Below are 12,175 nucleotides of genomic sequence, written 5' to 3'. Positions count from 1 at the left end.
TTTGACCCCCATCGATGGTGCTACTCCAATCGTACTCATACCACTCAAGGGTGCACACATGACACCACCTATGTGTGTACCGCCACCAACACTATCCAACGTCTCCTCTCCATGACTCTTTCCCACTACTTGATTAGCTAGACGAAAGGCATCATTGCCACCACTGTTAGAAGAGGTATCCGCCGACCCTTCCCCTGCACTGCTCTCCTCTTCAGCTGACTCTGTCTCACTCTCTGAAGCCATCACCTGTTGCTGCCTTCGCTTCCTGCTAGGTTGGATGTCCCCACTTCCTATGAAGGTATCTACGTGAGTCCTATAAAAGATAGGTGGCCGCGAGGAGTCCACTCGGTTCTGCGACTTCCACACATGTCGTTCTGAGGGTACTTGTGTTATGAGGGTACCACGTTCTACACACAGTGCCGCTCAACCCTTCGAAGGTGATGATGTCAGTTGTGACTTTTGCCGGCATTGTCTTTCCTTTCCCAACTTTGCCTGTATCCGTCCCGCCTGCAACCCTCACTCGTGACGACAATGTTTTTTCCCCTTTGTCTATGGCTGCACTGCTCGATTTTGCCATTTTTTCTTTCCTAGACGGTTGTTGTTTCGCAAGCTCCAACTGCTCTAACCGTTTTCTCCAATCTAACTTTGGTCTCCTTGACTCCATTTAATTGATTCGTTTAATTGCGGGCAACACTTATAAATTCCCAAATACCGTTATTTTTATCTTGGTACGACTTTTCCTGCTTACAATGGCTTTGGCTTGTACGACTTGTACAAAATTCCCTTAAGCTCAGTACGGATTTTGCCCTTCGACGACCTCTGCAATTTGAATAGTACGAGTGGCCTGTGCAAATTAGTACGGATTTGAAGCTACACTGCTGCACTCGATGTACGAATTTGAAGGCATGGGTGGTGCTCGACACCTCCGAGCCGTACAAATTTCTCTTCCCTGTCACCGTACGAAATATCTCTCTTCTCCTACTACTGTACGGATTTCCCCCTTGCCGACGTACAAATTTCTAGTGTTTGCGAATTTGCTTCTGGGCCGTATAGATTTCATCATCCTTTCTTCCTGTGCCGTACGGATTTCATCCTCCTTTCTTGACAACCATACTATTTGTTGATAATTGTACGAATTTCACCATGTGCCAGTCTCCTTAACTAGGAGCTCCCTTCCGTACGGGTCTCTTCAATGTACAACAATCTCTGTTTGCTCCCCTTCGACTGTACGGTTTTAATGACACGAGCATACGGTGAGTTCTCTCCATTTATATATATATATATATATATATATATGTTTTATTTCTATTTATTTATTTTTTTAAAAATAACTACCTTTTCAAATTGTCCCGCTAAACCCCGCCTTCGGACGAACTGGGTCATTCCGCTGCTGCCTGCGGTGATACATTTTTAATTTCGACCCGTTTACTGTCTCCTTGATTGGTTGGTTGTCCAATGTCGACAACTTGATTGCTCCATTCTCTTCTACTTCTTGGACTTTGTAGGGACCCAACCATCTCACTTTAAATTTCCCAGGTTTTATCTCATTTCGGCCGTTGTACTTCAACACCCATTGGCTTGGACGAAATTTCATACGTCTAAGATGCTTATCATGCCAAAACTTTTGTCGTTGCTGAGCTGCTTCAGTGGCCCATTGGGCCATCATTCTTCGTTCATCCAGCTTACCCAGCGTGTATAGTCGTTTCCGCAGACTCTCCATGTCTCCTAGTCGGTTCTCAATTGCTATCCACAGGCTGGGTACAATGAATTCCACCGGTACAATGGCCTCCTGACCGTACATCAACTGAAAGGGTGTCTGCCGTGTTGTCAATTTGTAGGTGGTCCTATACGCCCACAGTACGGATGGTAGCTTTTCCTCCTAGTCTTCTTGTTCGACCCCGCATGATTTATAGATTACCAATACCAATATTTTGTTAGTGGCCTCTACTTGGCCGTTGGCCCTAGGATAGTACGAGCTCGACAGGGAATGAAAGATCTTGAACTCCGTCGCGAGCAACTTAACTACGTTGTTCACAAAGTGCCCACCTCTATCACTTGTCAATTGAATAGGAATGCCATACCTCGTAATGATTTGTTCATAATGAACCTTGCAGTACTCAAAGCGGAGTTTTCTGACAGTGCTCGTGCATCTGCCCACTTTGTCAAATATTCAGTGGCCACCACAATGTACCGACACCTTTGTGCATGGCTGGCCTTCAATGGTCCGATGAAATCTAGACCCCATCGCTCGAATAGTTCTTGGGCATGAGAAGGATTTAGGGGCATATAGTCCCTCTTCAATGGTTTTCCTGCCCTTTGGCAAGTATCACAGCCCACCACCCATTCATGCACATGATTATACAGGGTAGGTCACCATAGTCTAATAAGCAACACTTTTCGCGCTGTGGTGTCTGGTCCCATGTGACCACCTGTGGGTTCTTCATGTGCTTCCTTTAGCATTCCTGGGATCTCCTCTTCCATAACACACCTTTGTAGTATTTGATCAGTGCCCATTTTGTAAAGTAACCCATTAATCAATTGAAATGTCTTGCTTCTCAGAACCAACTTCCTTCTTTCTCCTGGTAGCATATCTGCTAGAAACCGAGAGGTTGACAAGTACTCCCTGATGCTGTCGTACCATGATGGTAATGCAACTATTTGAAATAAATGGGCATTGAGAAAATCGTCATTGACTCCATCGGGAGCTTCTCTGGATTTAATCCGTGACAGTTGATCGACAATGACATGGCTCTTGCCGGGACGTACAATAATTGTGAACGTGAACTCTTGAAGTAGGAGAAGCCACCGACCGATCCTCCCCTGAATAATAGGTTTGTTCACCAGGTACATCGATGCCTGATGATCAACATAAAATGTAAATGGGGTTGCTAGCAGATAATGGTGAAATTTTTGCACATCATAAACCATCCCAAGGGCTTCCCTCTCGGTAGTACTGTAATTCTTCTCTGCCTTCGACAGTAACCGGCTAGCAAAATAAATGGGGTGGTCGAGCCCATGTCCTCCTTCCTGTGCTAATGTGGCACCAATTGCATAGTTAGAGGCATCCACATGGACGTGGAATTCTCTCTCCCAATTCGGGTAGGCAAGAATGGGTGCAGCCACCGGCCTCGTCTTTAGTTCCTCAAACGCTTCTGCCTATGCCGTCTCACATACGTACGGCTCCCCCTTTCGAGTGAGTTTGTCCAGTGGGTACGACATCTGTGTGAAGTTTTTAATAAACTTCCGGTAGTACCCTATGTGGCCAAGGAAGGACTTGATTCCTGACACATTTGTTGGAGACTACATCTCCACTATTACCCTTACCTTATCCAGGTCTGTCTTCAAACCGACCTTATAGACAATGTGGCCGAGCAATTTTCTCCGAGGCACCATAAACCTACATTTCTTAGGGTTTAAGGCTAGTCGGGCCCTCCGACATCGTTCCATACATTCCTGTAATGCCATCAAGTGAGTGTCTAGTCCACTATAGATGGACCAATCATCCAAGAAGGCCTTGAAATTCCCTACAAACATTTTTGTCGAAAATATGGAGAACTATTCTCTAGAATGTAGCAGGAGCTTTGCACAATTTGAATGACATTCGATTGTACGCATATACACCGTCTTCTACCACGAATGTGGTCTTCAGTTTGTCCTCCTCAGCTATAGAGATTTGGTTGTATCCTGAAAAGCTGTCCAGGAATGAGTACATCTCATGTCCGGCTACCTCCTCAAGGATACTGTCTGTAAAGGGTATTGGAAATGGGTCCTTTATGGTGACTGCATTGAGACACCGAAAATCCACACAAATGCGGATTTGGTTGGCCTCCTTCAGTGATATCATGATTGGTGAGACCCACTCACTTGTTTCGACCCGGAATATGATGCCTACCTCCAGCATCCGCTCAATCTCTTCGTTCACTCGGACAACATAGTTTTTATTCAACATAGTTTTTATTCATGCGGTACGGTCTCTTCCATATCGATTGAGCTCCTAGTACCAATGGGATCCGGTGGACACATAGTTTTGGAGGAACTCCCTTCAGGTCTTTATAGGGCCATGCGAATACGTCCTTATACTCCATGAAAATCTTGAAGGTTGTTGCCTTCAACACTGGGTCCCAGTCATCCCCAACTAGAATGTTCTTGGGACTTGTTTCATCCACCAAATTTGTCTCCTTCAGGTTGGGGTCCTCGTACCTTATGGGTTGTCTTTAGCAAATTGGTGCCCTGAGGTGTCATTAACTTGAGCGACCCCTTCCTTATATTCTCTATACTCAGGTGGGAACATGTCCTCCTCTAGTTCTTCTTCTATCTGTAACATGTGACATGCAGGATGGAAGACTTCATAATCCTCCATCTGCGAGTGGAAAAGTCCATTCAGTGAGCCCACCTCATCTTCAAAACAACCCTCCAGCTCTAAAACACCTTCATCATTGGGCTCCATCTTCTGTTTGCCCTCATCGATCCCATAAGGTTCTTCTTCCGATTCGGATTCCGAGGAGGATGCCACTCCTCACTCACCATTTGCGTCCTCAGGTCGATCACAAATTTCCGACCCCCACTTTCCATGGATAGCATATTACGCTTCCAGTTGTGGTTTACCCTGGCCGCGATGAGCCATCCTCTCCCAAGGATTGCATCACAACCTTTCTTTTTAAGAGGGATAACTACAAAGTCCAGAATGAAGGGCGGAGTGCCAATGGTTACCCGTTGTGCCATGAGAGTCCCGATTGGTTTAATGCCATGCCGATTGGCCCCTACTAGGTTAAATGTTGACGACCACAATGTTGGCTTCCCCAATTTCCTCCATGTTTCTTCAGGGAGCACGTTCACCCCGGATCCTCCATCGACAATGGTGTCAATGAGGATCGTACCTAGTATTCCCATTTCTACTATAGCAGGGTGTCTTTCGCTATTCACAGCCAGTAGCTTTGGGTCCACCAAAGGGCTAACCGAAATCTCCGTGTGGAGTGCTGTCGTACGGATAGGCACATCTATGGCGTTGGTAATGGCCTCCTTCAGTCGTGGCATAGTGTTGAGAAGGTCTCTAATTTTTATGGACACCTCCGTCTGCAATACTTGTCTAAGGATATTTTGTTCGGATTCCGCGTAAGTGCAGGTGGCCTCATTTGTTGTTCCCCTTTGCTCCTTCTTCATCTCCCTTTCAACGTCGGCCTTAGTTGCTCGTACCCTCTCCTTTTCCGTGCGAGGGTCTAGGTATGTAGCCTTTTTTGCTTGCGCCCGTGTGATTGCTAGCGTTTCCTCTTCCTTCGGTCCGTCGATGGTCAATAGGTTCACTCCTGACTTCAGGCAGTTCCCATCATCATGGTCACCTGGACCGCACCATCTGCACAGGTGTTGCGAACTTTATCCCTTCGGGCAATCCCTGGCAAAATGGCCCCATTCACTACAGGCTCGACATTGAATCATTGGTCGACCTTTGGCATCATACTGTATTCGGTGGCTATTATTGTTGTTTTTTCCTCCCCTCCGATTATTTTTTATAGCCATCGGATGATGGAGTTGTGTTGGCTGGTTGCTGTGGGGTGGTTGTTGTCGCGGCTGTTGATGGCTACTCCTGGGTAAGGAGTACTTGTCCACCTTTGGTCTTCATGTTGTATGGGCACCCCTTGGTGGAGTGTCCCAACACCTGACAAATATCGCAAAAGGCCTTTTTAGGGCACGTGCCTTTAGTGTGACCTTCTTTGCAATCGACACACCATAGTTCCACTTCATTTTTACTACTACTTCCCTTCATAGCTTTAAATTCCTTCATCATTCGATGCATATCTTTCTGTAGGGCTTGTACCTTCTTGCTTGATTCTTCGTCACTGCTGCTCCCCTTGGACGAGTCATCGTCCAACTTGTTTTTCTTTTTCGGGGACATTTTGTCTTCGCTCTCTATATCCATGGCCCTGTTATAGGCATCTTCATAGGACGTAGGGGGAACCACCTTTTTCCTCTTCAAGGAGGATTTCAAACCCTCTACGAACCAACGCTTCTTCAATCCGTCGGCTGGTTGGTTTTCTCGACAACAAGCATCTTAGCAGTCATTCTACGACAAAGTTTGCAGCTTCTTCATGCTTCAGTGATTCTTCATGCTTGTCTTTTGTTCCTACCTTTTGGAACATTCTTGTTCGGAGGCTTCTTAGTCCTTCACTTGAGCTTTTATCTTTTCTAGGAGGATTTTTTTCCCACTGGGTTTTCCTTTTTTTCTCCATTTTATCGAGATTTCATTGTACTTGGATACCTCATCAGGCCTTGTTGCCGAGATCCATTTTTAGCTTTCTAGTTCTTAGTTTTTTGTTAGCTTCTCCCTAACTTCATCTTAAGGGGGGGTGTTAGAGTAAAGGTATTAGTTTACTTAATTAATTAAATCATATTGATTTAATAATGCAGTCACCTTTTCTCTATTTCACTTAAGCTAAATTTAGGAAGCTAAACTTAGGAATATTAATAATTAATTAATTAATTATTAATTATTAATTGCTTCTAGGGTTTATGTTTTTAGGTTTTGATCTCCTTTTATAAGGATTGATCCCTTTGTAATCCTTAACCAATCTGATTATTATTATTGCATTCTTTTGCTCTAGGTTTTCAAAGCAATCTTTGTGTTTTGTGAATCTTCCATTGTTGTGATAGGTTATTTGCATACAGGTGTTCACTGGGTTCTGTGAGGTTGTATTCTACAACTTTAACAATTTTAGGTGTTAGTAGTTATGTAAATGTAGAAAGGTAATTACTATTGTAATAGTGATGTTGTTAATAAACAACTCACTAATATAGGTTTGGATGGTTAGTCGTATATATTGTTGAAATAACAATATATCACAATAGTTAGTGGTTAATGTGTTATACCCGTGAATGGTATTCCGGGATATTTGTTATGACACCTCCCTATTAAATACGAGGTTGTTTGGCTATGTAAGTGGCTATATATTAGTCATGTATTGAGTGTTGAAATATAGAGAAGCACAAATTATCTTATATTTAATTTTTGCATCTTTTGTGTCTCTGCCCCTTTCTAACCTATCTTCAACAACAAAGAATTATAATCTAGGGCAATCTAGGTCATTTTAAAAAGGGGACATTACATAAGTTGTGTAACATCCCCACTTTGAAATACAATTTAATGATAAATGATAATAATAAAATTAAAATATAAAAATACAATCAAATATAATTAAATTCTAATTAAGTTAATGAATAGTCAAAGACATGAAATGAAAAGTTGTGACTCCCTCAAACACGAGATATAAAAGGGAGAAGAGAACCTCATTTAAGGGGATAATTTGGGTAATTAGAAGTGCAGATCTGAATGTGAAAGGTTGTGTTCCTTTCAAAAGGCAGAAATAACGAAGAGTTGCACTCTTTCAAAAGGTGCTAATGGTGGAAAGGGTGTGTCTCTTGCCAAAGTGGCATACATGATGAAGAGGTGTGACCTCGCCCTCACATTGGAGGATATAAAGAGGAGAAAGTCTCATTTGAGGAGGATATCCATGGGAGATCAATTTGAAGAATAATTTATTATTCTCAAAGGGCAGCAATGAAGAGTGATGACTCATTTCTTATGAAGAGGTGTGACTTCCCACAAATGAAGATATAAAGAAGAGATTAATTCAATTGAGAAGGGGGAATTGGAGGAACCATCCATAAGGTCAAAGAAGACAAGAAAGTTAATGAATCAATATCTAATATCAGAGTTAATAATGGTGAAAAGTAGCAGACTTTGATATTTACAAGGGCAAGATTTAGGGCAATCCCAAAAAAGGACATTACAAGTGGTATCAGAGCATGATCTTGCCAGCCTGTAGGGTAAGGATAAATCGTTTATGCATTTTAATCAATGAGAAGGGATGTATTAATTCCGTCCAAAAATATGGCAACAACTAAATGACAATGGCAAGACAATATGAGAGATTGTTAAACATATGTGCATTGTGCAAAGAAGACAATCAAGTATATTATATATACACTAGATTAAGAGAGAATATTATGGAGATCTAAGTTGAAGTATATGAAGAGATGGTAACAGACTTTTGAGAAGAGATTGTGGATACTTTATGACAATCTTATGATCAGATTATGGAAGATTTTATAGCAGATTTGTGGAAGTGATTTATTGTGAATTATGGAATAATGATTACCCCAAGAGATGGTTTTGGTCTTGGTTGGACGCTCCTGCCTCTTGTGGACAAAGTGAATTTGCCCAAGAGATGGTTCTGGTCGTGGTTGGATGCTCCTGCCTCGTGGATAAAGTGAATTGGCCCAAGAGATGATTCTGGTCCTGATTGGACTCTCTTGCTTTTTGTGGATAAAGTGAATTGGCCCAAGAGATGGTTTTTGTCTTGGTTGGACGCTCCTGCCTCTTGTAGATAAAGTGAATTGGCCCAAGAGATGGTTTTGGTCCTGGTTGGACGCTCCTGCCTCTTGTGGATAAAGTGAATTGGCCCAAGAGATGGTTTTGGTACTGGTTGGACGTTTTGTGATGTAGTCACACATCACCCCATTGCAAATGGGGACCCCCACTTTTTCGCTTTCTAGGGTTAGTCGTCTTTGCTATTAGCCTTTTGCATGTAATTGCTTCGGGGTTAATCAGGTCTCTTTCTTCTGAATGAAGTGAGATATAACACTATCTTTGAATGGTTTCCCTTGTTCTAGAACAATTCCAAGTGCAGTGACTAAAGGTGACATTCATGAATTAAGAGATATGCAGGAGAGATTGAGCTCATTGAAATCTCTTCGTTTGGATCAATTGGGCTTTGAAGAAAGCATGAGGAATGTGAATGAAAGTTTGCCTCAACTATGTTGAAATAGCAACACTCAATGCAAATAAGCTTTTGGTGGTCGTTTTGGTGAAGGATGAAAACTTTGAATCATGATTCACCTAAAAGATGAAATTTGACAAACTTAGCCTCAAAATCAAGATTTTGATTCACAAATGGATTACAAAACAAGGTGGTTGGTCAAGTGTTGACTTGCAATGGTCTCTTAAAAATCTGACTTAATGGCTAACTTGCAATGATGTCTTCAAAAGCCGCTTAAGTTAAATCTTGCAATGATGCCTCCAAAAGCCGCCTCTAGTTAAATCTTGCAATGATGCCTCCAAAAGCTGCCTAAGTGTTGATTTGCAATGGTCTCTTAAAATTCCGACTTGGTGGTTGAATTGCAATGGTCTTCCAAAATGCCGCCTTGCCCATTACATGCAATGGTACATTGAAAAGCCGCCATGATATTAACACGCAAAGCCCCTTCAAATTGCCGCCTTCACCAAATCATGCAAAGGTCATCAAAATTGCCGCCAATTTTAGAAATTGCAAAGGTCATTCAAATTTGAGCCAAGAGAGCAAAAGATGCAATGCTCCCTTAAAAATCTGCCTTGGTGTTGTATTGCAAAGCTACTTAAAAAAGCTGCCTTGATCAATGAGTTGTAATGGTCTTCTTAAAAGCCGCCAAGGCATCTAACATGCAAAGGTCCTCCTAAAATCCGCCTAAGAGCAAAACTTGCAATGGTACCCTAAAATGCTGCCTTGGTATAGAGATGCAAAAGTCATCAAAATTTCCGCCTTGACCTTAACTTGCAATGCTACTTCAATTTTCCGCCCTAAGAGATGGAGTGCAAAGGTCCTAGAAATTGCTGCCAAGGAAAGAGATGTAATGGTCATTTGAATTTGCACAAAGAAAGCAAAGTTGCAAAGGTGTCAAGGAGTTTCGATTTGAAGATTGACTTGCAAAGGTCTACTCAAATATTGCCTTGATCAAAATGTTGCAAAGGCCCTTCTAAAAGCTGCCCATGATGCTGACTTGCAATGCTCCTCCAAAATGCCACCTCCATCAAAAGTTGCAATGATCATCCCAAATGCCGCCTAGGTAATGATTTGCAAAGGTGCCTTTAAAAGACACCTAGGTGGGTGGATTGCAAGGATAGATGATTTGATCTATCCCGGTTATGGTTTGCAAAGGAAGACAAGAAAGTTGATCACACATGAGGTGCAAAGGTGGCTTAGAAAAATGATCACATCAAAAGTGCAAAGAAATTCCAAATCACCGCCAAGGTTGCGAACTACAAAGTAAGTCAAAATGTCCGATCAAGACCAAATGTTGCAAAGGGCTTCAACAAAATCGATCAGACTAAATAATGCAAAGATACTCAAAATGACCACCCAACATTCAAGTTGCAAAGCTATTCAAAATCAGCGATTCAACCATCAATTGCAATGGTCTCCAATTTGGCCGCTCAAGTAATGTATTGCAAAGGGGGTCAAGAAAGCCGATCACATCATGAGTTGCAAAGGGGGTCAACAAAGCCGCCTCCTTTCAAAACATGCAGATGAGCATGATAAATGCCGACCTCTTAAACATCATCAAGCAAACAATAATATCAAGTCAACTTAGTGAGGTTATGATGAAAAATGGTAACTCTTAGGCATTTGGCACGTATATAAAGGAGGTCATCTCAACATCATTCAATATGTGATTTTGATAAGGCTTAAATCAGTCTCTAATCTGACCTAAGATATCGTTTGATCAGATGAATCAAAGCACATAAGAGGTGAAAGATAGTTAAAATTAAGTATGAGTTATGTATATATTTTGATTCCTTCTTGTTTGTCTTGCAGGTGATAACATGAGGAGTATAGTACATTCAAAAAACTTTCATTGCATCATGGCGACATGAAGAAGTTGGTTGATCAAGAAAAACTTGAAGACCTTCAAGATATCAACACAACACGAGGAAATCAACACATTGGAGCATGAAGGAGAAATAACTTACATGATGAAAGAATGTTTTACAATCTTGAATTCCCTTCGGGAATCCAAAAATCAAAGCCAAGTTACATGATGAAAGAATATAAGTCTAGCGAGGAGTTTAATCCAACCAGGTGCACCTTTCATCAAAGTCATCATGCAGTCTACATCAAGCATTATCAAGGAAATAGATAGTTTCACAAGAGTTAATCAAAGTTTGTTAGATCATGACAAGGCTTTTTATTGTAAAATCTCGGCCATTGATCTCAAATCAATCCAGGCTATTCATTGTAAAATGAGACCTCTATATAAAGCTCAAGCTCTTCATTTGTAAAGGTTAATAGTAATAGAATAGAAAGAATAGAATAGTGAATAGTAGATAGCAATTAGAGTAGAAGTTAGATTAGGAGAAGGCAAAGATTGTTGTTAAAATCTTATTGTAAAGAGCATATGATTTCGTTGAAGTTATGGTGAATTAATGTGTCATTTGAACAAGTTGCATGGTCTCTACTTCTCAATTCATTTGCTTTTATGTTGATTAGATTCAATGGAGGAATTTGTTGAATGCATTTGTGTGGAATCCATTTAGTCCATACCACTAGCCTCTTGCTGATTGTAAGTGTGCCTTGCGTGGTCAACTGGAATGATATGAGCTTAACTTCAAATTGTTATATATCCATTATTTATGCATTAACTTGAATGGTAATCAATGTTTGATGGTAATGATTTGAACATCTTTGAATTGCATCTTAGAAGATTGCATTGAGCTTGTGTCAAATTGTTTAGTTTGATGGTGAGACCTCGACCAGTAGGTTTCCATCGAATCATTCACTCTTCTCTTGCATTCTTAGGATTAGAATAGACTTCCTAAACCCCATACCTTTTGCTCTTTTTATTCTCCAAGCAAATAGTTAGAATCTAAGTTCAGCAATTCAAGCATTCAACAATTCAACGTAAGTATCCTTGGATTACCAACAATCACATCAACCATTGAGCTTATCCACACGTCGTGATCCGACATTTATGAACCTTGGAGTTGTCTCAAGTGATCCTTAAGCCAATCTTCAGCATTTGAGTAACTTTGATCAAGAGAGGATAAGATACTTTTGGGTATTTTATTTTGTGTTCGCATGTGTATGAAAAACACATCAACAAGACGCTCTTGCCTCTTGTGGATAAAATGAATTGGCCTAAGAGATGGTTTTGATCCTGGTTGGATGCTCTTGCCTCTTGTGGATAAAGTGAATTGGCCCAAGAGATGGTTTTGGTCTTGGTTGGACGCTCCTGCATCTTGTGGATCGGTTACTCCGAGAGATTGTTTTGGTCCTGGTTGGACGCTCCTGCCTCTCGTGGGTAAAATGATAGATTGATTGGCCCAACGGATGGATCTGGTCCTGATTGTACGTCCCTCTTCTTGTGGACC

At 41.6% G+C, this 12,175-nt stretch overlaps 2 protein-coding genes across 3 annotated transcripts in view; one reads left to right on the top strand and one right to left on the bottom strand.

The window, feature by feature from the left end:
• The window catches only part of LOC131062805 (uncharacterized), a 112,581-nt gene that overhangs the window by 14,366 nt on the left and 86,040 nt on the right, over positions 1-12,175 (top strand). The gene's annotated exons all lie outside the window — the stretch shown is intronic.
• On the bottom strand, positions 1,340-1,801 carry LOC131858295 (uncharacterized). The gene has a single exon (XM_059211492.1). It carries the CDS (start codon positions 1,799-1,801, stop codon positions 1,340-1,342), a length of 462 nt encoding a protein of 153 aa, XP_059067475.1.

This window comes from Cryptomeria japonica, chromosome 9 (assembly GCF_030272615.1).
Source record: "Cryptomeria japonica chromosome 9, Sugi_1.0, whole genome shotgun sequence".
NCBI lineage: Eukaryota > Viridiplantae > Streptophyta > Pinopsida > Cupressales > Cupressaceae > Cryptomeria > Cryptomeria japonica.
Note: the sequence above shows the minus strand (reverse complement) of the source record. Positions and strands in the feature narration are given on the sequence as shown.